This window comes from Schistocerca nitens, chromosome 1, assembly GCF_023898315.1.
Source record: "Schistocerca nitens isolate TAMUIC-IGC-003100 chromosome 1, iqSchNite1.1, whole genome shotgun sequence".
Taxonomy (NCBI): Eukaryota; Metazoa; Arthropoda; class Insecta; order Orthoptera; family Acrididae; genus Schistocerca; species Schistocerca nitens.
The window spans coordinates 1,203,449,039-1,203,476,067 of record NC_064614.1 but is presented as its reverse complement, the minus strand read 5'-3'; the positions used below and the strand labels follow the sequence as shown (position 1 = coordinate 1,203,476,067).

The 27,029-nt window shown below is 40.0% G+C and overlaps 1 protein-coding gene across 1 annotated transcript in view; it reads left to right on the top strand.

Annotated features, from left to right (window-relative positions):
* The window catches only part of LOC126201124 (transcription elongation regulator 1), a 266,120-nt gene that overhangs the window by 118,555 nt on the left and 120,536 nt on the right, over positions 1–27,029 (top strand). The window contains exons 10-11 of the mRNA XM_049936763.1: positions 4,416–4,687; positions 10,824–10,975. Coding sequence (XP_049792720.1) covers positions 4,416–4,687; positions 10,824–10,975 — 424 coding nt within the window. The remainder of the gene's footprint in view (positions 1–4,415; positions 4,688–10,823; positions 10,976–27,029) is intronic.

Genomic DNA, 27,029 nt, shown 5'->3' with positions numbered 1-27,029 from the left:
CAATAATTTCAGAGTCAACATCTATAATCAGTTCACAATACCTCTTATGTTTTGATAAAATATGCTAATTCCGTAACTACTTGGATACCCGACCTTCTTTGAAGGTGATTCCTTTGTTAGATAGACTTCTTTTAAGCAGGGATACCTAACAGCTAACTTCTATCTAAGAAGCAGCTCTAACACCAACTACTATAGTAATTTTCCCATGAGTGAGTCCACCATCACTCATAACACTGTCACCTATAAGCTTTGCCAGCCTCCCCCTCCCATACCCATTGAAGTGCAGGCCATGTCTAGTGAAACCCGAACTATTGATAGACTCATTTGGCATCACTGCAATATGAGCCATGCCCTCTGCCATCAGAGACTTCTCCAGCCCCAGTTAACACACCTAACAGCAGCATTAAGATGAGGCCGATCATGACGCAGAAACAGTTGCACAGAGTGTACATTTGTGCCACCGTGAGTTGCAGTCTTTACGAGGTCACCACTTACATCATACTCCCCGTCCATATAAAAACTATTCGCAGATCTACCCACAGTCACTACCTGATCCTCTTTTGTAAAATTCCTACATAATTCCCGTATGTTAAGTCACCTGAACCAACGCTGCACTAGACTTAACAATTCTGGTGGCCTGCTACTCACTTCCCAACACTTCCTGCAATTGCTGGCCAACATCTCTGCCGTGTGAACTATCTAGTTGCAGAATCGTCTTCTTTCTGTTAGAATTTGCCACTGATGAGGACTGCTGCATTTTTCCTACACCTACAGCTACAAGGGGCTACTCTCCACTAAACTCTGACAGTTAGTCGGATCTGTTGGTTATATGCAAAGTACAACAAATATCTCTTCCTCCTAGCCGCCTTTTTACCAACTGCCAGTTCCCATTCCCCAGTGCACTACACCCTTCTCATCCTATCTAGTTCCTCCTTTGTGTTTTGTAACTGCACCTGAAGGACAAGACTCCTGTTCCTCTATCAGCTTATGTCTGCTACAAATTTTACATTTCCAGGAGAGGATCTTGCTAGAATGCCCACTGGCTTTCCCACTGTTAAATAATTTCACCCGGCCAACTTCAAATGTAAGGATGTAGAGGCTTATGTCACTAGGGGTAAGATAGATACTGCCTACAGGAAAATTAAAGAGACCTTTGGAGATAAGAGAACCACTTGTATGAACATCAAGAGCTCAGATGGAAACCCAGTTCTAAGCAAAGAAGGGAAAGCAGAAAGGTGGAAGGAGTATATAGAGGGTCTATACAAGGGCGATGTACTTGAGGACAATATTATGGAAATGGAAGAGGATGTAGATGAAGATGAAATGGTAGATACGATACTGCGTGAAGAGTTTGACAGAGCACTGAAAGACCTGAGTCGAAACAAGGCCCCCAGAGTAGACAACATTCCATTGGAACTACTGACGGCCTTGGGAGAGCCAGTCCTGACAAAACTCTACCATCTGGTGAGCAAGATGTATGAAACAGGCGAAATACCCTCAGACTTCAAGAAGAATATAATAATTCCAATCCCAAAGAAAGCAAGTGTTGACAGATGTGAGAATTACCGAACAATCAGTTTAATAAGTCACAGCTGCAAAATACTAACACGAATTCTTTACAGACGAATGGAAAAACTAGTAGAAGCCGACCTCGGGGAAGATCAGTTTGGATTCCGTAGAAATACTGGAACACGTGAGGCAATACTGACCTTACGACTTATCTTAGAAGAAAGATTAAGGAAAGGCAAACCTACGTTTCTAGCATTTGTAGACTTAGAGAAAGCTTTTGACAATGTTGACTGGAATACTCTCTTTCAAATTCTAAAGGTGGCAGGGGTAAAATACAGGGAGCAAAAGGCTATTTACAATTTGTACAGAAACCAGATGGCACTTATAAGAGTCGAGGGACATGAAAGGGAAGCAGTGGTTGGGAAGGGAGTAAGACAGGGTTGTAGCCTCTCCCCGATGTTATTTAATCTGTATATTGAGCAAGCAGTAAAGGAAACAAAAGAAAAATTCGGAGTAGGTATTAAAATCCATGGAGAAGAAATAAAAACTTTGAGGTTCGCCGATGACATTGTAATTCTGTCAGAGATAGCAAAGGACTTGGAAGAGCAGTTGAACGGAATGGATGGTGTCTTGAAGGGAGGATATAAGATGAACATCAACAAAAGCAAAACGAGGATAATGGAATGTAGTCGAATTAAGTCGGGTGATGTTGAGGGTATTAGATTAGGAAATGAGACACATCATGGTATTTGCTCGTATGTCCATATCTTCTGCTCATAATTTTTCTTGCTTTTGTCATCATTACCTGTGCTGTTTCTTCACTAAAGTGGGTGCCTCTTGGATGGATGCTGCTGTATGATCTCCTCTTTGAGTTTTCTTCTCATAGTCCTTTCGTCTCAATGTATTATCAGACTTGAAACTTTGTTTCTGTATTTAGAGTTTCCTCGTACACTGTTTTGCAGTTTCCAAAAACACGGTCACCATTTGTGAGGGGTGTTTTTTTTTTTTTTTTTTTGCCATCTTGAAGTATGCTTTTACCTTCTTCCAACTATTCCTCCCATAAAACTACTTTACTATGAAGAAGAAGAAAAAGAAGAAGAGGCTATGTGCTGTGGATACAATCTGGTTTATTGGCCAGATGACAGCTCATTCAATTTACAGCTTGGGTTACAACTTAGTCATTTCACAAGAATATCTTGCCTGACTGACATCTGATGTCAGACTCATCTCTTTCCTTTGTCCTGTATTCTTAATGTTTTGACAAACACCATGGAACTTCACCAAAGAGGAGCTTCATGGCGCAACACACTGCACTATATACTCGAGCGACTACTTGTGATTATTAAAACTCATCAAAAGAGTGTCTTTCATCGCTGCATGATGCCCACGGAACACCTCAAACGTAAAACTCCAACCCCAACAAACCCAGATTCGTCTCAATACCTTAACTAATAATAATAATGCTGCTTAAACATAGCTGAATGCCAGTTATGAATTATAAACTCATTTGTACTAACTGTTAAGGGTGCAGGTGTTTCACAAACCCCTGAAATATTAAGCAACATATCTGTATCTCTTTAAGAGTGAGAGTTCGTTTAGGCAAGTAAAAGCGTATGTTATTATCCACACATTTTATAATGAAACAATGAAAAATCTGGGATGGAATATAACAATACTGCGAAAAGGAAAGTTGCTACACACCATATAGCAGAGATGCTGAGTCGTAGATAGGTGCAACAAAAAGATTGTCATTTGTGTGTGTGTGTGTGTGTGTGTGGGGGGGGGGGGGGTCTATTTTCGACAAAGGCCTTGTTGGCTGAAAGCTTATATTGGGACAGTCTTTTTGTTGTGCCTGTATGCGACTCAGCATCTCCGTCATATGGTGAGTAGCAACTTTGCTTTTCTTAATGTTTACTCATTTTCATAATCAATGTTAATACGTGGACTAGGCTGTAAAAGTTTCAGTTAGTGCTTACGTTCATATTAAGCAGGCCTGAATTTTATGGGTATGTAGACAACTAATTGTGTTCTGTGTAAAGTTACTTGTTTACTTAGTTTGAAGTATTAGTTAAGAACACCTGCTGATAGTAGCATAAGAGATAGAGTAATGGCTCTTTCCAAAGTAGCTAGTTTTCTGCTAATTGATTTAAAAAGTATTCAGAAGTCATTTTCATAATTATATGGAAATATGCCACAGTAGTCAATTGATGTATAATTTAATTCATTCTACATCCTTGAAGGCCTCTTTCCAAAATTTGGTTCTTTTTTTTTTAATGCTTATGCTGCAATTATCACACACCTCTCCCCTCTTTAAACAATTAAAGCATGATAACTGGTTTTGATTGCTTCCTACCACCATCTTCAGATTGTCCAAATAAAAAAAAGTGGTGAAAATGGGGTAAAAACTTATCGTCATTTATTTGTAATCCTGTAGTTATGTGCATTCGTATTTGGGGCCAAACAACACTAACATTATTTAGTTGTAAACATCATCGTGAGCAAGCCAGGCTGCAAACCATAATCTCGCAAGATTACAGTAATATTGAAGTCGAATAGCCTGAAGCATTGGTAAAAATTGCATCAATAGCCCATTATTTGCAGTACTAGGTAGATATTGTAGTGAGAACTGTGTGTGCAACAGTTACAATAATTGTCAGCTGTCCACAGCATGGCTTGTGCAGGAGTGACGTGGCTTGGCATATAAAATAGTCATCGTCATAAAATTTTCATAAGTTGAAGAATAAAAGTGAAACGCCTAAAACTTAATCAGCTTGAAATTAAAACTAAATAATTGTTATTTTATCCATAGTGGATCTTGTTGAACTTCATGTTGAGTGCATTGAGGTGTGCAGTTGATTGTTTTATTTTGAAATTACTAAAGCTTTACTCATCTTTTGTGTGTACAGGTGTGTGGTATGGACAGGTGATGGTAGAGTTTTTTTTTACAATCCATCCTCTCGTACATCAGTCTGGGAGCGACCAGATGAACTATCTGGTCGTGCAGATGTTGATAAAATGGTGGCCACACCTCCCGAGGCAGCAGGTGGCCCATCAGCCTCAGCATCATCAGGCTCTACTTCTAACTCAGCTGCTGGCACCAAACGGTCTGGTTCACCAGCTAGTGATGATGCGGAGTCAACGCCATCAAAAAAGAAGAAAGATGACACTCCTACAAAAGGTAGATTTTAAGATATGTCATATGCTAACACTTTAAGAAGTTTTATTATTTACCAGTTTTGTCGTGATAAAAATTAAATGTATTGTAATAATTTTGTAAATACTGAGAAAGTTAGTGACTCAGCATATTGCACTACCAAATCTGTAATAAATGCAAAAAAATTTTACTAATCAAAGTAAAAATTGCTAAGAAGAAAAACATTGTGTAATACTTTACAAATCCTTTTGAATTTGTGTTACTGAAGTCTTTCGGTTTTATTTGTAAACTTAAGTTTGTATTTTTGTAACACAGACTGCCTCACTCCTTTGTCTTTGATAACAAATTCTATGTTATGACGTATGCATTGGTTGAATGAGATGTTTCAACTTACCATCTTTTCAGCACTTCCCTGCATATAATAGAAAGAGACTTCAAATTCCAATTGTAAAGATTGGAAGTCTGTTCTCAGTGATGGCTTCACCATTAACAGTGTACTGTATTAAAGCTTTTTCATGTTGGTTTCACATCATAAGGAAAATGGTTAGTTGTGAACACTGACCAAAAACCTAATTCTTGATGCTAAAACAATCTCTCTGGCTTCATAAGTGGGCCAGTAGTAATTCCAGAAATTGCCTAGGCATTGGCAGTAAAAATCCCCTTGTCAGATCAAAACATCTGCAGCTTAATTTTTCAGTGTGTCTGAAGAAAGTAGCTTTGTGTATATATCTCTTTCTTTTTTTACCCCCCCCCCCCTCCCCCCCTTTCTCTCACTGAAACAAGAGTTGTTGAGAATTGTTGAGTTTGGTACACCAACAGAAATTAGATCTCAGCAATCCAAATAATTGAATTATTTTGCTATACATCAAATGTGAAGACCTTTGTTTAGTTCAGGTGTTGATTACTTTATGGACTTAAGAGCATGATCATTGTGATGTTAGTGTGTCCAATATGTATTAACTACCACCTCCTTGCATTGACAGCAAATAGTACAGAAAATTCAATATGAATTGTGTTTCTGTTTTAGTTGGTAGGTCACATACAGGAAGAAAATGAAGTCCTGCAGCAGCAGTTGGTGGTAGTAAGCCAGCAGTTGTTTTAGAATACAAGAATGTTATCAAACAATTGTTTCGGGTTTAAATAAGATAATTCTCAGTTACAGATCTCAATTTAAGTATATGTTTAATACCGTTTTAATAGATATGTTTTATACTGTTAATTTTTTTAATTGTGCAAATATTTTGTCATCTACTACTACTTCTTCTTCTACTACCACTACCATCATCACCACCAGCACTACATCCACCACTACCATTGTTAAGTGAACATAATGTAACAAAAATAGACATTGAAAATAAATTTGCACAATTTGTTGTATGAATCATTGAACTGTTTCTAACATATCCTTTTAACATCTTGTACTACATCTCAAAATATGACTAAGAGTGTGTACCAAACACAAAACAGGCAGAGAAACCTGAATTTGTGTTGGCCATTACAACAAATACTTAAAAATTCAATAACAAAATTTACAATAGAAGTAATGTTAAAATAAATGAAAACCAAGGGTTCCCACAATGAGCAGTTGGAAACGTTATAGCATGCATAATAAATAGAAACCTCACAAGCAAATGCAAGAATTTATCTATTCTGGAATCAAAATTGCAAGAATAACTATACACCAATGGGCTGATAAGAGGATACTGCAAGCATAAATTGCTTGCAGTAGATCAGAAAAAAGTATTGTTAGAAATAATAGACACATGTCATGGATTAATATTTCAAAAGATGTTATTTGAAATAAAAGTTTAAAATTTTACTTCTGTATGTAGGTTGGAGTAAATAGTCTATGGAAAAACTGAATAGAAACCTGCTCATGTACTATCGTTGTACTGTTTCCAATTCTTTGTGATATATGACAGTTTAGTTCATACATATTGTATACACAATATTATGAACTCTTCATCTGATTTACAGACACAATGAATTTTCTCAGTGAAAAAAATCATTTGTTAGTGCCTTCATTTTAACAGTGAAAGTGAAAATGATATTATAAAGGTCAAGCTGTCTTAAACACAAAAGTTAGTTTGAATACCACAGTGCATTACTGTGTGTGGCTCTATTACAGCTGGTGGCTGTTGCCTTCCTCCAACTGTTAAATTGACTTTTCTACCCACCTATAGGTTGAATTAACAGTTGAAATGCAGACTCCAAACCATGATGCAACTCAGCATGTCATATCCACATTAACGAACATTGCTAAAGGTGAAAGAAGTGATAAGTGACAGACATTGTTCTATCAATCAGCAATGAACGGCTCAATCACCATGATCAGTTGTAACATGCGTTTTCATTGAAAAGCATCAGATGTTAAATTTATTCTTTAGTGCACAGTTTGTTTTTATGGCAGCCTATTTTGACCCTTTCTTTAGGAATCAGGTTAAGTTGAGAATAGAATTTTGGATGGTATTTGATTACAAATTACGTAAGGGAGTATGTTTATTGTGAAGGTGTTTTAGTATGATTACGCATATAACAGTTGTATACAGGAATCTTATGAATGCTTTTTTCACATGATGGTCACTGACATCTCTGACTACAGAAGGGATTGTGAATATAATTTACTATGACATTAGTGAGAGAAAGTGTGCAAAGAAAATAATTTTTTGACATAGTGACAAAAATCGGCAACCACACTCAGCGCAGATGATGCCGAATTTGGTTGTGATGAGAGTGAGGTTGTACAGCGCCTCCTTGCTCAAGCAGAATTGTGTTGACATTCTCCTGCTCCTCCTCCCCCCAGCCCCTCCCCCACCCCTTCTGAGCATTAATTTACAAAAACAAAAAATGAACATTTCATTACACAAGTTGGAATATGATTTATATTTAATACTATAAATGGAGGTCTTGTCGTACTATGTAGCACACAGATAGTTATTTAGCCAATGTCGGAAGATGAGTCCTTACCCAAACTGACTGAATTTCCAGTATAATTATGTGCTTCCCACTATTATGTAAATAAATCGAGAGTAAACCAGTTTTTATTGATATGTTCTGTGCCATAAAATTTAAATTTTCCCAAAAGAATGTTATGATTAAGACACTAAATTAACTCTTTACATACCACAGGAAATTGTAGGAAGAGGCATTTTGAAACTTAAATATTTTATTATTTTACTAATTGCACTCTGTGTGTGTGTGTGTGTGTGTGTGTGTGTGTGTGAGAGAGAGAGAGAGAGAGAGAGAGAGAGAGAGAGAGAGAGCGCGCAAGCACTTGTGCTCGGGCAGGCACATGCTCCTTTTAAAAGCACTAAGAATTTAGGCTCCTGAAGATAAAAACAGGATAGCCTCTCTGTCTCATGCATGTTATTTTATGTATTTATGAATTATGGTAAAAATGCACATCTAGAAGATGGAAGTAAGCAATGGAACTTCTTAAACAAGGAAGACATTTTGTCAGCAGACAACAAGCAAAATAGTTTTCTAGCTGCCACTCTTCACTGTGTACATACGAAAATCAAAAGTCATGGAGAAGAGGATGAAAAGCATTCCAAACACCGTGATTTTATAACCGGTTGAATATTATATCACTGTCTGATCCAAGCAGTGGGAGGAGAGGAGGGGAGGCGGAGAATGACTGACAGTTGACGTTGCACTAAGTGTACTGACATTGGCAGAATCTCTCAGAAAGTGCTTGAGATACTGAAGCTAACCTCCCATCCACTCGTTTTTTTTTTTTTTTTTTTTCTTGAATCTTGATCTTCCAAGAATAACCACATATTTTTGTTTTAATTTCAGAGAAAGTGAATGATCCAAAGGACATTTCTCACACATTAACATTAGCTGGACAATGGTTGCGAGCAGAGCTTCTTATTAACATCTGATATACCCATGTCATATGTTAGTAGAATATGAGAAAGGTATTATTTTAAACAAAATCCTTATGACAACCACCACAGTCTTCTTTACTGTAGGCACAGTAACCATCCATTATAAACCCATACAGGTGACTTAGTTTGAGATGTTACATCTGGGAACTCAGTTTCAATGTCAGCTGCTCCACTGTAGTTTTGTCAGATAATCATCCTGTTTATCTGCTAGAGGAAGTAGCAGCCAGTACCAGTAACGTATGAACAAGTATATTCACCTTACCAGCTGACAGTCAGTGTCTTATTTACTCTGTGGACCACAACTCTTCAGTGGACATTTGCATCATTTACTTTTTCTTTCATTTTTATTCACACAGTCAATGCAAATGTTGTTGTTGTTGCTTCCAGTGGTTAATGAGATGTTGCGCAGTTCATTGTGGATGTGTAAATCGTTCAGAAATTCATTCTCATTGAAGAACTACATCGATAATATTGTTGCCTCAGAAAAGAAAGGTAAAGTATGTAGAAGCGGAGGAGGAAATGGAAATGAAATCTTGTGGGTTGAGGTGGTATGAGCGGGTACTTTGGTGATTACAATACAGAGTGAAATTCACAAAGTACTTGGCAGTATGTATCCACTTGTAAGTACGACGTTGAACCCACTGTGCATTGGTTGCATCCACTGATTCAGTTGGGAATTGTGTCAAGCCATTTCATCCTCTACTGAGGCAAGCTGGCCCACAACTATTGTAACAGGTCATTGATATAGTGGATACTGCTGCTGGGGCAGAGTCGACATTCGAGCTGGTCCTGCACATTTTTTTCAGGGAAAGATCTGGAAATTTTGTTGGTGGTGGGGGTACCTCTTCACCATGCAGGCAGTTTTTAGACACACAAGCCATGTGTGGACCGGCATTGTCATGTTGAAAAATGGCACCACAATTCTGTCTCATGAGAGGCAACACAGAAAAATTCCGGCTGTTTGTGATTTACCATAGTGCCACAAGAATTCCCTCAGTCACTACCAGCTGTGACCAGAATTCATACCTGAAGGCTCCCCACACCGTATCAGGCATAACACTGCCATGCATATTTGAAACATTGGAAGAAAGGGCCCTTTGCCCAGGTCACGGTCATACTCACCAGGATAGTCCAGAACTGTGATTAATCACTGCACACAGTACAATGCCATTCATCAGAAGTTCATGCTTCCTGGTCATGGCATCATTACAAATGCAGCCGTTTTGTGTTGTGATGTTAATGGCAGCCTAAACATGGGACAATAACTATCTAGTCTGGCTGTGGCTAGTCTCAGACTGATGATGTACAATGACACACAATGTTGCAGGGAGTCCATTACTTGTTCTTAGATGGCATGCCCAGATATGAAGGGCTTAGGATGTGCTTGCTGCACAATATGACGAGTGTCCCAATGCTGGTCAGACATGGTCGACCGGAACGTTGATGAATATGCTTGTCCTAATGTTCCCATGCAGTCTGACAATTGTGCCTCTGTTATGACTGAACGCCTCACAAATCTGGATACAGCATCATTCAACCAGCTGACCAAACGGAGGTCGCCAATGAGACTCCTTTCAAACACTCTGAGGGGCTGATAAAGTTGTCTCAAAAGAGTGCATGGCTTCTCAGTGTCGTTCAGTGATCACCTAACATCTGACACAGTCCAGGTCCCTTACATACCATCAGGTGTGGTAACAACACTAAACACGGGTGGTTCTAATGCATTTTGATGGCCTTTCTGCCAGTCACAGAGAATTGCAACTGTAACCGTTACGTATCTGCCAGTGGTGTGTGCGTGCACGTGTGCGCATGCGCACACACCCCTATGTTATCCAACCATGTCCTTTGGGTGCTTCACTTTTTTTTATCAGGCAATATGTATAAGAAAGTTTGAGAGAGTTTAATGCAGATGTCAGGCTGTGTGTTGCCAATGTCACTGTTTTTTCTTTCTTCTTTTCTCTTTTTTTCCCCCCTCCATTAATGTGGCACCAGAATCTGCCACACACCTACAGGTGTGCCCTTCTATCACAGATTAAATTAGTTGCAGAAGTCATTATGTTTTGCAATGTAACAGTTGTTATTTTTCACAGTAACTGTTACTTAACATTTGCAGGACAAGCAGTTACGTATTTGTACAAGATAGCAATTTAAAATTCTGTCAAATTATTAAAAAAAAATCACAATCAACATGAAACTGCATGATTTTCAATGTTTCCATATTAGCAATAATCTTTTGACTCCATGTAAATTGATTGTGTCATTAATTGCAGATGGAGATAAAGAAGGAAAAGGTGATAAGAAACTAATAGATATTGGTAAGGAAGCTGCAATTGAAGCAGAAGTGAGAGCTTCACGTGAACGAGCAGTTGTCCCCCTGGAGATACGTATCAAATCGTTCAAAGAAATGCTTGCAGAAAAAGAGGTAAGCTGACAGATGGCCAAAATTTAAGCTGTTTTCACACAATATACGGATACAAAATTGGACATAACCATGTGTTGTGTGTGGGTGGCAAGTACTCACAGTACTTGGTTCCCAGCATGATCTGCAATCATAGCATACAGCAGTGGAAGTTGTTGGGTACAGCTGATGTGCCTGCCACACATAGTGACTAGAGTGAGATAGCTACATTAACTTTATTGGTGATTGTCAGTGACTGGCAGAAAGAATCTTGAACAGCATTGTAGACACATCATTTGATTCCATAGTCCTTAATATGTTGAAAAGAGTATGTTAGAATGTCACATTTCTATCTAGAAAAAACTTTGTGAGCAGTTAAAATTTATTATTCTTGTCTGATAATTCTTTTGCTAAAAATTTGTCATCAGCAGATGTGTGAACTCTCTCTGCCTTCTGCACCTAATTTTCTGGGTAAGACTGAAACCACTTGTTTGCTATTCCCCTTACACGTAGTGCATGATTGTATAGACAAAAACCTATTCACCAAGTAGCGACAGCAAAAAACACATGTAAAGCTATTGCGGTTTGCAAGCTTTCGGAGCCAGTGACCCCTGCTTCTGGCAGAAGGGTTGAAGGGAGAAGACGAAGTGTGAAGGTGGGACTGGTGAGGTTTAGGAAATGGGAAGAGTTCAGAAAAGTCACACAGATCTTTGGGTCAGGGGTCAGGGGAGACTTGTCGAACCGGATGAGAAGGCAAGACATAGTTGGAATTGCAATGGTGCAGTGGACGAGAATTGTAAACCTGAGCATTTAAATGTGGAAGATAGGTTAATATGCAAGACAGTGATTACCAACAAAACACATGCATGAATTAAGAAGAGTGGAAAGCTAAGTGTATTGTAAGTGGTAGAGATGGGGGACAGGGAAAAATAGACAGATCAGAAACTAAAAGATGTAGAGGAATCGAAAAAGGAATAATAACAGAGAAGAAAGAAATTAACATAACTTATTGCCAGTTGGGTGAAGAGGACCAATGATGTAATACATTTCCACCTGCTGAGTTCTGAGAAACTGGTGTCTGGGAGAATAATTCAGATGGCACATGTGGCGAAACAGGTTCCTGGGTCATGACTGCGAGGTTACAGAGCATGTTCTGCGACAGGATATTGTCTGTTGCCAGTATAAGCCTTCGGCCTAGGACCATTCATCCTAACTGATATCTTGGTGGTAGGCATACCAATGTATAACTCCAAACATTGTTTAAGTAACAGCTGGTACACAACGTGTTGTTTCACAGGTGGCTCTTTCTTTGATAGTGTATGTTTTGCCAGTTACAGAGCTTGTATAGGTGGTGGTACGAGGAGGGTGCAATAGGCAAGTCTCACAGTAGGAATGGCCACAGAAGTAGGAGCCATAGGGTAGGGAAATGGGAGCAGAAGGAGCATAGGGTCTGACAAGGATATTGCAGACATTGTGGGGGGGCGATAGAAAGCTAGTCTACGTGTAGTGGGTGAAATGTCTGACAGAATGGACCTCATTTCATGGCGTGATTTTAGGAAGTCATAGCCTTGTCAAAGTAGCTAATTAACCCATTAATGCCCAATTTTTTTTAGTGTGAATTGCTTTTAAATCTTTTTAAGGAAATGTTTAAATGGTCTAAAATTCCATATATCTGAAGTTTAAATTATTGATTGCCAATGGTAGAAATAAAAATAATCAGTGTCTTATAGAGAGGACGCAGAACGCTTGTGGTATCATACGAGGTAAATTAGAAATGAAACACTAAATTTCAAAGTGGGAAAGATTTATTTAAATGTACAAACTACAAAACAAATTTAGTGCGCTTGCAAGTTCATGAGAAATAATTTATGAAAGTTTTTCATTCATCTCTAAATGAAATTGTATCATATCACTTAGTGGAAAAGGGTAATGGTGGTGATCTGCAAAAGTTGACGATTGAAATCCACAGTCCCAATTTATTGAAGTGTTGAATCATTATTGATCTAAATGTTTTAAAGCAAGTATTCATAGAAATTAGTAGCTAGTTAGATGGTGAAATTACAGTTGAACCATTTAGTTGGGAAGTCCAAGTAGGATGTAAAATTACATCACATTTAATAAAGAAATGTTATAAGCTTCCCTAAACAATTTTGGAATTGTCATCTTCACTACTTTTCTCTTTTTCCAATAATGTGACCCCTCTCATCCAGCCACACAGTATCCAGAATTTTCTTCCTATAGGTAGGCAATGGCACTGGTCTTGCCAGTGCTGCTTCTTGCATTCTGCCCCAATTTCGGATATGAAGTGGCAGTGTATCTTTGAATATCCTTGATGCTTTTGGCCTCCTGGGATACAGTGTTGTAGAGTAAATATGTGTTTACCACAGCCATGTCAACAGTGCTACTGAAAATTTACAAATACCATTTTTTCCCATGACTGTGATCACGTTTCTCCAAAAGCCAGTCTTGGTGGTTTACACTGCCCATATATTTGTTGTACTGACTCACAAGATAAGGCTGTTTGACGAGTTTCTTTTCATTTTGTCATCCAGAAACTGAAACCGTAGGCTCAGTTAGGTCAAAATTTGTTTCCAGTGAGATGCAGGTGTTGTCATTCCACGTACCATGGTGATTTGGTTGGTTATGTTGAGATGGGAGTTAAAATGTCCTCGATCTTTCTCTGCTAAGATTTTATCTGCTTTGAAAGGCCAATGAATGATACTGTTTTGTCTTATTGTAGCTGTTGCATGGAACCCAATCTGGTAGTTCAAACAGATAATATGAACCATTGGAAGTTGTTATTCGTAGTGACCTTGAACCCTCCATCACTTTTGTTAGCATTCGCTTCATTATTGTCTAAATTGGTTTTAGTTCAAGGTATTTATTTCATGATACTGCACTTCTTACAAGGGACACCATCCGATCGTCATCTTCAGACCAATAATCTTTCTGGATGGGCAATGTGTGGTATCCACATAAAATTCAGAAACCAATAAAAACTTTCAGTTCATCTACTGAGGTAGAATACTGTCGATTGTTTTTCCAGTGTTTTGTACACTTTTCAGTTTCTTCCATAATGCTAGTTAAGAACTCAGAAGTAAGCAACTCCTCAAAAATGTCCAGTGGTATATAATCTTGCAGAGCTTTCACAGTATTTTCAACAGTTAGTTTGTGCCAGACTACCTAAATTGCCATAACTGTAATTAGGATTTGTCATAGACCATATTGCTGTTAGTTCACTCCCTTTCTTTTTAGAACGATAATTTTACAGTTGTGACTGAACTTCAGTTTCTTGGTCTAGATGGAGATGCTGTAGAATAACGTGGAGTGTCATCCTCCAGCACTTTGGTTTCTACTGTCCCTGGAATATCCTGCACCTTTGGACACCCTGTTTCTTCATCATCGAAACTCTCCTCATCTGTCAGTTCACAGACAACACATGGTAATGCAGTGATATCTGCCTCTCTCTCTTCAGAGAGTATTCTACAGCATGCTTGGCTTATTTGAATGTTTTCTGTCAGTACATATCAGAATACGAGAGTGAGTCAAATGAAAATCATAAATTTGTAATAACAAATCAGAATTTCGCGCCATTATCCTGTAAGTTGGTAAGCATGCTACAAACAGCGTGCAGAATGGCCTGCAGGTGGCAGCATAGTGCAGATGCACACATACCATCGCAGTATCAGTATAAAGATGGCCGCCCCACTTGCAACTTGCACCAAGGAAGAACAGTGTTCTGTTGTTCGGTTTTGCGTAGTGAAGGTGTGAAACCTATTGAAATTTATCGACGAATGAAGGTTCAGTGTGGTGATGCATGTTTGTCACGGCAGCAAGTCTAACAATGGAGTAGGAAGTTTGCAAATGGTGTGACTTCAGTGGAAGATGCTCCTCATCCAGGTCAGGCACAATGAGTTGTGACTCCACAGAACATTGCAGCAGTTGAAGCCATAGTGAAGGAAAACTGCTGAGTGACACTGAATGACACTGGGAACATGTTTACAGATTAGTCATGGGTCATTGTGCTTGATGTGGTCCAGTTTCACAAAGTGTTTGCAAGATGGGTGCCACGGCAGCTGACTCCTGAAATGAGACAAGAAATGCATTTTAAAGTCACAGACACACCTACATTACAGGGCTACCACATGTACAGGAAAGATGATACTGCTGTAGGCAGGGCTAAAGGTGGAGTGGCTATTTTTCTTGATGACAGATACCACTCCTCTACTGTCCCTCTTGCCACATTCATCCCAGCAATTGTTGTGAAAGTTTTCTCACCATTTACTATCACAGTGTGTTCTTTGTACCTGCCCCCCATGACACTTTGGATGGGGGGGACACTGACAGACCTCTTCCAGGCACTTCCGCGCCCATTCCTTCTTGTGGGGGACTTCAAATGCCCACAATTTGTTGTGGGGCTCGACTACTACTTGCTCCAAGCGTAGGCTGATCGAGCGACTCGTCCATTCTGAGGATAGCTACCTTCTGAATGCGGGTCAGATGACTCACTTTTCCACAGCTACAGGGTTTTTTCAGCTATTGATTTTTGCTTTTGTTCCTCAGCTATTGCAGATTCAGTTCAGTGGGAAGTGGCTCCAGATTTACATTCTAGTGACGACTTCCCATGTTGATTCGTCTGCCACCTAGGACAGTGACCAGCAGGAGGCCACGCAGGTGGATGATACAAAGGGCAAATTGGTTACAGTACAGTCAACAGGCTATTTTTGAACTCGTCTGGCTGCTTGAATCCCGAGGCTACCTGAGCTGCTCCCAGTGTTGTTTCAGGCGCTACCATTCCACTCTCGACAACTTAATTCTGCTGGAGACAGCGATACAGTCCTTCTTACGCCAAAACCATTAAGTTTGTGTGTTTTTTGACCTCGAGAAAGCATATGACACTACTTGGCGGTACATCATCCTTTGCCAACTTCATGATGGCAACTACGTGGACGCCTGCCAGTTCTGATCCAATCCTTTCTCGAGGACAGGCGTTCTCGTTATCGCATTGGCGATGCCATGTCTGATTGCTATGTTCAGGAGAATGGTGTGCCCCAGGTCAGTGCCCTCAATGTCACATTGTTTGCCATTGCTATCAGTGGCATTTCCTCTGCAGTCAGGAGCCCTGTCAAATGCTCTTTGTTTGTGAATGACTTTGCAATCTTCTACTCTTCCTCTGATCTTACGACGACGACGAGGCAGCTACAACTGTCCATTAGGAGGCTGGAAATCTGGTTTTTGGTTCTCACCTGAGAAGATTGTGTGTGTCAATTTTAATCGTGCTCGTTGGAGTTTTAACCAACCAGAGCTTACAACGGGGAACTGTATTTTACTTTTTCAAGACACAGTGCACTTTTTTGGGTTCATTATTTGACTCGAAATTAACATGGCTCCCACACCTGAAAGACCTATGAACAAAGGGCTTCCGGTTGTTGAACATTTTGAAATGCCTTAGCGGAAAAACATGGGAAGCAGACAGGTCCTGCCTCCTGCAGTTTTATAGGGCCTTTGTTTGATCACGCTTAGACTATGGAAGTGTAGTCTATGGATCGGACCCTCCTTCCTACCTCCGGGTGTTAGATGCTGTCCACCATGCAGGCGTTCGGATATCGACTGGAGCCTTTCGGACCAGCCCAGTTCAGAGTCTGTGGGCAGAGGCTAGTGAACCACCACTTTGGATTCGTCGACGTATCCTTTTGGCTCAACAGGCGCTGAAAATCTCAGCGTCGCCTCAGTCGTTGGCATTTAGTTCATTGATACAACCCGCCTTCGAACAACTATTCAGGAATCGGCCCCATGCGACCCAGCCATTTGGTATATGTGCTATGGCCTGCCTCAAGGATCTGGATCTCTCGGACATGAAAATACACACCCAGGGATGGAACGCACTACCGCCTTGGTGTCTTCGGAGGCCCAAAGTGATTTTAAGCTTGACACAGTACCCGAAAAATTGTACTCCAGATATGGTTTTTACAACTTTGTTTTCGACTATTTTAAGTATGTACCATCGTTTTATTGTTATTTATACAGATGGATCCCAGCATGGGAATGCTCTCGGTTGGTTCTGTGGTTTTCCCTGATAGGGTTTCTAAAGTGCATCTTCCAGAACAATTTACAAATTATGATGCGGAGTCATATGGCATTCTAATGGCACTGGAGAGGGTTCACAGACATCACCGTAAGAGTTTTCTTGTCTGTTCCGACTCTTAGTGCACTGCAAGCGCTTCACCAAATGTATCCAGTAGACCCGCTGATTCAGCTCATCCATGACTGCTTACAGCAGCTTCAATACTGTGGCATGAAGGTGATCTTTTGCTGGGTACCTGGCCATGTTGGGATACAGGGTAACGACATGGCTGGTAAAGCTGCCAAGGAAGCATGTTGGGATGGTGCTGTCCATCAATGTCCCATCCCGTTGCATGCCATTATCTCATTTTCTGACAGATGCATCATGCGTCAGTGGGAGACTGAATGGTTGCAGGTGTCGGACAACAAACTGCGGTCACTGAAACCAACCACAAAAGCTTGGTGGACTTCGTGTCAGCCTCGCTGCTGGAAGGAGGTTTTGCTTACCAGACTGCGCATCAGGCAGAGCCCTTTCACACATAGCTCCCTCCTCCGGGGAGAGGATCCACATTTCTGTGAAGTTTGTGTCGTGCCGCTTTCAGTTCAGCATATTGTGGCTACGTGTGTCCTGTATACTAATGATAAGGCAGCCCTTGGTCTTGCTGGACATTTGCCCACCGTCCTCGCAGATACTGATACCAGTGTTAACAAAATGGTGAAATTTTGTGAACTATCAGGCCTCATTCCTAAACTGGTGGGGAAGGGCATCAGACTTTAGTACATTATAAAATGCTCTGCGTGTGGGGACATCCTTCGTCTCCCCCCCCCTCTCTTCCTCCCCAATGATATTTCCTGTGAAGAACTACTTGGCGCTTTGAACGAGATGGCTTCCCTGCAAGAATCGTTACTGGGGACGAAACCTGGGTTCACTACCACTAACTGGAAATGAAGAGAGCGATCAAGGAATGGCACCATTCCTCATCATCAAAACCAAAGAAGTTTCAAACTGAACCATCAGCAGGGAATGTAATGCTGACACTCTTTTGGGACGAAAAAGGCGTCATTTTGGAGCATTACATGCCTAGAGGGACCACTGTCACCAGTGTATCATACACAGTTCTCCTGAAAAAGTCATCTGCGGCCTGCAATCAAATCAAAGCGACATGGATTGCTGTCAGCAGGTGTCCTTTTTCGACATGACAATGCAAGGCTCCACACTGCCCGTACAACAGACCTGCATTTTGAGTGTCTTCCTCATCCACCATACTCACAAGACCTTGCCCCCCCATGTGATTTCCATATGTTTGGACCGCTCAAAGATGCAATGGGAGGAAAGAAGTTCCGTTCTGATGAAGAGGTACGCCACGCAGTGCACGAGTGGTTGTGCGGAATACCAAAAGAATTTTTTTCGAAATGAATTTATGCACTTTGTAAGCATTGGAGGACTTGCATTGACTGTGGGGGAGATTATGTTGAAAAGTGATACAGCTTTGTACCACTTCTGCACAATAAATAATATTTTAAAAAATATTTAAGGTTTTCTTTTGACTCACACTTGTAACAGCCCAGCGTCCTATTTATAGGACACTATTTTCAATTCAATTTTTTTTTAGTATGAGATTATTAGTTTCCATCAGGTATTTTATACAGCAGGTATTAATAGACTTTCAACATTCAAATACATTGCTAAGTAATCTAATTTACTTATCTTCCTCATAAGACTTCTGGCAAAAGAGAAAGCAAATCATGTGCACAGGAAAAAAATCACTAATGTTGATGCAAAGACATATAAACACAAACTAAGAAACTTGGTCTCCAAATACTGTAGTTGTAGCTGAAAGTTTGGAGGCAACAGTGAATGCAGACAAATTGTGCAGTGTTCATTGTTGCTTGTTCAACAGTGGAAAGGAATGGTCCTACAAGTCGGATGCTAGGCAGTAATCGGTTAATATATTGAAGACCAGGATAATACTGAGTGATGAGATGTACTCCTAAGCTGTTTTTGGAGGTATCAGTAGTACCAAAATTGGATGTGATGGCCCAGGAAAGTTGCTTTTTGAACTAGGATGGTGGAGTAATTAATTACATCCAGTGAAGACTGAGGTGAGAATGGAGGTGTATTGCTCTAGAGAGTTTGCATCTGAACAAATACATGTGCTTCTAATGCCAAGGCTTTGTAGGATGAAACATTTGACATGTAAAGTGTGGTAACTCTCAAAATGTAAGTACTGTCATTTGTTGGTAGGTTTAATGTGAACAGAAGTGTGTAGCTGTCCCTCAGTAAGGATGAGGTCAACATCAAGGAAAGTGGCACGGAACTCGGAATAGGACCCTATGAAATTTGATTGGGAGTGTGTGTTTAGAAATTTCAAAAATATTCCCAGGTCAGCCTTACCATAAGTCCATACGACACAGATGTCAGTATGTCTAAACCGAACCAAAAGCTGAACGATTATGGATCCCAGAAAAACTCCCTCAAAGTGACCAATTAAAAGGTTGTCATAGGAAGGAGTCATCCTAGTTTCCAAGGCCATGCCCCTGGTCTGTTTGTATGTCTGCCCCTCAAAAGTGAAGTAATTGTTGGTAAGTATAAAGCTAAGTAAGGTGAGGTAATTAGAATTGTTAAAAAGAAATATAGGAATATGAATGTGTAAGGGTACACGACCATTAAGAGCACTGCATTAGTTGAACACTAAAATAACAGAGCAATGTCTGCCTTTTTTTATTCTTTTTCTTTTTTCTTCTCCCCCCCCCCCCTTGTGTGTGTGTGTGTGTGTGGGGGGGGGGGGAGTTTGTAAGCATGACCTGTGTCAACATATATGTTTCAAATACAGGTTTACCTTTTTTCCTTACACTATATTGTTTATGGTTCTTGTTGATTTGCTAGTTGTCATTGTCCCTTAAGTGGTGTTGTCTCTTCAGTGACTTGAGCTTCTATAGTCTGTACATTCTTTTGTACTTAAATGCAGAGCTTCACAGATAAATCACCTTGATTGGAGGTAGACGAGATACGTCATCTTACAAAATAATTTTTATTAAATATTAACAATTACAGCTGTGGTCAGGGGTGCTAATTTGAGCAACATGCTATTACCTTAAAATACTGGTGAGTGGAAATATATCATTTTGATGAACTGACAGTTTTTTGCTTTCTTCTTCACCAAACCACTATACTTTGTATCAGTAGGTATTTATAACAGCAAGGCAGTTAGTTAACTTGTGTAAATTTAATTGTATAGCTGACAGAGTACTTGAAAGCCACTTCTTGCACCATGAAATTATGGGAACTTCTTGACATGGGGAATGTAGCTGCCACCGGGCTAAACTGTTAAAAAGTAGGTCATGTGCAATGTTGGCTTATGAAGAAAATATAATGGATGTATGGTGAGTGGGACTCCCATTAAATGCAATATTTATAATGAAAGCTGCAGTTGGGAGAGTTAGTGTGATTTTCTTAATTGCTAGTGTTTGAGGTTATTGATGTTGTATGTGCCAGTATTGCAACAAAAATTGAGGATTTTTTATTGCATATAATGTGATTTACTATAGTGCAATTTTGATGTTAAAAAGCTAAATGTGGATTGACCAGCTCTGAATTGTGGACCATAACAGGGTGAGGGCGGCATGTAAAAGAGAATAACAGTTTGGTTAAGCAGTCGTTCAGTTGACCACCCTTTGGATAATCATCAATGTACTGTATAAAGAAAACAATAATAATAATGAGGTTGATAGATCCTCCATCGGGTGCCTCCCCAGGTGGCGGATAGGGGAAAGCCTCCCAGATATGGGTGGCACCGAGGAAATCAAATACTCGGGGCGGACCAAAACTATCACATCCTCGAGGATAAGTACCCGGAGTAAAATCCGGCGAAACGAAGAAAACTAACACAAAAGCCCAGACACGTCTGTGTGGTAACCACCGGTACTCTGGCCAGCGTCTGTCACCAATGGTGCGGCTGATACGAGCTCCAGGAACTGAAAATCCCTGGTTCTACCAAACTGGCGCAAGCCAGACGAATTACAAGCGTAATGGCAAGTACACCTAAAAACAACATTACCCCAGGTGGACGATCCACCCGTCGCAAGACGGCAACCAGGCACTCGGATTCTGGGGGACCTGGAGATGTACTAAAGGGCGAGTCGGAGCGCTCTGGCAAACTACCCAAGAAAACACACACATACTTTGGCACCTTCAACATACAGACACTAATACAAACGGGAAAATTACACAAGCTAACAACGGAACTCACCAGTCAAAAGATCTCGATCCTAGCGCTACAAGAAACAAGATACACGGATTCAGACACAATAGACTACGGAAACTACAGATTCTTCAAGAGTGGAACCAACAGGAAAATCGGCAAAGGAGGAGCACTCCTCGGCATGGCCTTCGCAGTAAACAAAAACATCCTAGACTCAGTAAAAGAAGTCAACATGATCAACAACAGGCTCATGACCATGCGAATCAAACATGCCAACAAGAACTACACCCTCATCAACGTACATGCCCCCACGAACGGAGACAACAAGGACAAACCGGAAGAAACAGACAAATTCTGGGACAAACTCGAAACCACCCTGGCAAAAATACCCCAAGACAATGCGAAAATTCTACTAGGCGATTTCAACGCACAAATCGGCAGAGAAAAACGCTACAGAAAAACAGTAGGAAATTTCCCTGCACACAAATTCACCAACAAAAACGGCACCAGACTGATAGAACTCTGCCAGCAAAACAACCTCAAAATCATGTCAACCTCCCTGATGAAAAAGCCCAAGAAACAAAAGACGTGGCGATCACCAGTCCACTCACTAGGCGAATTCCATATAGATCACGTGGCAATCTCCTATGAATACCAGAAAGAAATCCACGACGTCCAAGTGAGAAAAGGTGCCAACATAGATTCGGACCACTACCTAACAAGAATCAAAATCAAACTCACACCAAGAAGACAACACAAAAAGAAATTGACCTCACCGAAATTTGATACAAGAAAGATCAGAGAATCGAACGTCACAGAACACTGGGAAAAACAAGAGGCGAAAGATTGGACCAGCTTTAAACAAAAAATTGTGAACACAGCCAAAGAACTGATCCCGCTGACTAGAAAACCCAGGCACCCTTGGTGGAACACTACCTGCGAAATCGCCCTACAAAATCGTGAAGAACAGCTTTCACAAACTACAACAGCAACAAAACACAAGAAACACAGGACAACTTCTATGAAATTCGAAGACAAACATCGAAAACAATAAGAAAAGAGAAACACAAATACATAAACGATCAGCTAAACTCCATCGAAGAAGACTTCAGAAATTTCAACACACGAGATTTCTACAGGACGTTCGCCAACCAAATCAAAGGATACTCTCCACAGAACCTCTGCTTCAGAAAAGAAGACGGAAAACTGGCACTTACCAACAAAGAAAACTGTGAAGAGCTCGTGAAGTACTTTTCAAAATTACTAAATTGCCCAGAACCTAACTCAACCTTCGAACCCCGAGAACCGGCCAACACACCGGAAGACTCACCATCACCAACAAAAGAAGAAATCCTCCACTGCATAAAGAAACTGAAAAACAACAAGGCAGCCGGTGAAGACGGAATAACGGCAGAACTGCTGAAGAACCTAGGACCAAACTCGCTAAACGAAATCACACAAATCATACAGAACACCTGGACAACCGAAATCATACCTGACGACTGGAAGACCGCACTCATTCACCCGCTGCACAAGAAAGGTGACAGGACAGACACAAACAATTATAGAGGAATTTCCCTGCTACCGGTCATCTACAAAATTCTATCAACCTGCCTTCTCACCAGAACGCAAGGACAACTGGAACCCGCCATCTCGGAATACCAAGCGGGTTTCAGACCCAACAGAGCCTGCCCCGAACAAATCTTCAACCTGAAATCAATCATAAAATCCCACATGACAAGCCCCAAAAAAATCATCTGCACTTTCGTCGACTTCAAAAAGGCTTACGACTCGATCGACAGAAAGTCCCTCATCCAAATCCTCAGAGAAAAAGGCCTAGACCAAAAGACCCGAAGACTAATCGAACAGACACTAACCAATACAAAATCCAAAGTCAAATTCATGGGCGAAATCTCGGACCCCTTTGAAATCCACACTGGCCTAAGACAAGGAGATGGACTATCCCCGCTATTGTTCAACATCGTCCTGGACAAAGTAATGAGCGAATGGGAAGCTGAAGTCAGGAGACAAAACACCTGGAGACCAGTCACATTAGGAAGGAAAAGACTGGAAATCCCTTACGTAGCATTCGCAGACGACCTAGCGATACTGACCTATGACCCAACATCAGCAAAAACACAGATTGAAATCCTGAAAGAATGCGCCGAGAAAGTCGGCCTACAAATCTCTTTTGAAAAAACGCAAGTTCTAACAAGAGAAGGCGACGACATCACAACCAAGTACGGCAAAATTAAAGGGGTCACACACTTCAGATACCTAGGCGAAATCATCGAACCGACCGGAACAGAGAAACTGGCTTACGAAGACAGACAACAGAAGACACGGAAATCACTAGGCATGGTACGAAACGTCTACAACAAACAATGCATTTCCAGAAACACCAAGATCAGACACTATAACACAGTGATCAAACCCGCCGTACTGTATGCCAGCGAAACACTAGCACTCAACAGGAAAATCAAAATTGAAGAAATCAAAAGAGAAGAACGCAAAATCATGAGGAAAATTTTAGGAGGAAGACCCACACCAGATGGCTACAGACTACAGAAGAACTCAACAGTAGAAGCATATTCGAACATCGAGAACGATATGAGAAAAAGGCGCCTTAAATTTTATGGACATTTAGATAGACTCCCTGAAACAAGACTCACCAAGAAAATTCTAGAACACATCAAGACACTTAGTCTCGACACCCTGGATGGAAGGAGTCCGAAAAGACCTACAAGCAATTGGCACCACAAACACCACAGACAGAAGCACCTTCCGAAAACACACAGACAATTGGGAAGTAAAGTCAGAAGCGCTAAAACAGCGGACCAAACAAGAATGGTCTGAGGAGAGAAAAGAGGCCCTCTCCAAGAGAATGAAGGAGTACTGGAAGGACAAGAACAAGCCTTCAAAGTCATAAGCTTAACGATTTCCTTTTAGGGAAAATCCGCCAACAGCAACAATAATAATAATAATAATAATAATAATAATAATAATAATAATAATAATAAATAAATAGAAGGAAACAAAACCAAACATTCAACACAAACCAAAAGAAATTTTACCAGACAATAGATAACACACACATTAAAATAAACAATCCACCAAACATAACAGACATGGAACACTTCTGGAGCAACATATGGTCTAACCTGGTACAACATAACAGGCATGCACAGTGGATACAAGCAGAAACAGACACATACAAGATGATACCACAAATGCCTGAAGTGATAATTTTGCAACATGAAGTCACCCAAGCAATTAATTCTACTCACAATTGGAAAGCCGCTGGAAATGATAAAATAGCAAATTTCTGGTTAAAGAAGTTCACCTCAACACATTCACATCTAACTAAATTATTTAACAGTTACATTACAGACCCATACACATTCACTGATACACTTACACATGGAATAACTTATCTGAAACCTAAAGATCAAGCAGACACAGCGAACCCAGCTAAATATCGCCCCATAACATGCCTACCAACAATATACAAAATATTAACTTCAATCATTAAACAGAAATTAATGACACATACAACACAGAACAAAATTATAAATGAAGAACAAAAAGGCTGTTGCAAAGGAGCACGAGGATGTAAAGAGCAACTGATAATAGATGCAGAGGTGACATATCAAGCTAAAACTAAACAAAGGTCGCTACACTACGCATACATTGATTACCAAAAAGCTTTTGATAGTGTACCCCACTCATGGTTACTACAAATATTGGAAATATACAAAGTAGATCCTAAATTGATACAGTTCCTAAACATAGTAATGAAAAATTGGAAAACCACACTTAATATCCAAACACATTTGCTATACATGGATGATCTAAAACTACTGGCAGCAACAAATCAACAACTCAACCAATTACTAAAGATAACAGAACTATTCAGCAATGATATAAGTATGGCTTTTGGAACAGACAAATGTAAGAAAAATAGCATAGTCAAGGGAAAACACACTAAACAAGAAGATTACATATTGGATAACCACAGCGACTGCATAGAAGTGATGGAAAAAACAGATGCCTATAAATATCTGGGATACAGAGAAAAAATAGGAATAGATAATGCAAATACTGAAAACAGAATTGACAGCAAGAAACAAGACCAAAGCTATAAATACTTATGCCATACCAATATTGACCTACTCATTTGGAGTGGTGAAATGGAGTAACACAGACCTAGAAGCACTCAATACACTTACACGATCACAATGCCATAAATATAGAATACATCACATACATTCAGCAACAGAAAGATTCACATTAAGCAGAAAGGAAGGAGGAAGGGGATTTATCGATATAAAAAACCTACATTATGGACAGGTAGACAATTTAAGAAAATTCTTTATAGAACGAGCAGAAACTAGCAAAATACACAAAGCAATCACTCAAATAAATACATCGGCTACACCACTAAAATTTCATAACCACCTCTACAACCCTTTAGACCTCATAACATCAACAGATACAAAGAAAGTAAATTGGAAAAAGAAAACACTTCATGGCAAACACCCGTATCATCTAACACAGCCACACATCGATCAAGACGCATCCAACACATGGCTAAGAAAAGGCAATATATACAGTGAGACAGAAGGATTCATGATTGCAATACAGGATCAAACAATAAACACCAGGTATTACAGCAAGCATATTATTAAAGATCCCAATACCACAACAGATAAATGCAGACTTTGTAAACAACAAATAGAAACAGTAGATCACATCACAAGCGGATGTACAATACTAGCAAATACAGAATACCCCAGAAGACATGACAATGTCGCAAAAATAATACATCAACAGCTTGCCTTACAACATAAACTTTTAAAACAACAAGTTCCTACATACAAGTATGCACCACAAAATGTACTGGAGAATGATGAATACAAATTATACTGGAACAGAACCATTATAACCGATAAAACAACACCACATAACAAACCTGACATCATACTCACCAATAAAAAGAAGAAATTAACACAACTAATCGAAATATCCATACCCAATACAACAAATATACAAAAGAAAACAGGAGAAAAAATTGAAAAATACATCCAACTGGCTGAGGAAGTCAAAGACGTGTGGCATCAGGATAAAGTTGACATCATACCAATTATAGTATCAACTACAGGAGTCATACCACACAATATCCACCAGTACATCAATGCAATACAGCTACATCCAAACACATATATACAACTACAGAAATCCGTAATTATTGATACATGTTCAATTACCCGAAAGTTCCTAAATGCAATATAACACATACCGTACAGTTAATAGGAAGTGACGCTTGATCAAGGTCCGCGTCACTTTCCATTCTCAACCAGACTTAACGTCTGAGAAAGTAAAGAAATAATAATAATAATAATTAGGAAAAGAATAGGCCCCCGGTATGTTCTGCCAGTCGTAAAAGGCGACGAAAAGAACAACCACTAATAGGGCTAACCCCCCTTTTAGTGTGATGAGTTGGTTCAGGACAGATCTAAAGAAGCCTCGGAGAAGTGCCGTCATGGTCGGGGACGACGCTTGAACCCTATGCCCGCCCACAATGGTAACGACACTGCTAGCCAACTGGAAAATGATTTAAATCCAAATAGAGGTGTTTTGCAGGATATGCTTCCTGCAACCACCCTAGAAGGAAAACAAAGGCAGAGGATGAGATGGTCAGATGAAGTTAATAGACACCTTATGTTCTGTTATTACCAAGCAACAAACCTAGGAACCAACACAACTGGATACAGATCACAAGTATACACAACATTTATTACCAGATACCCAGA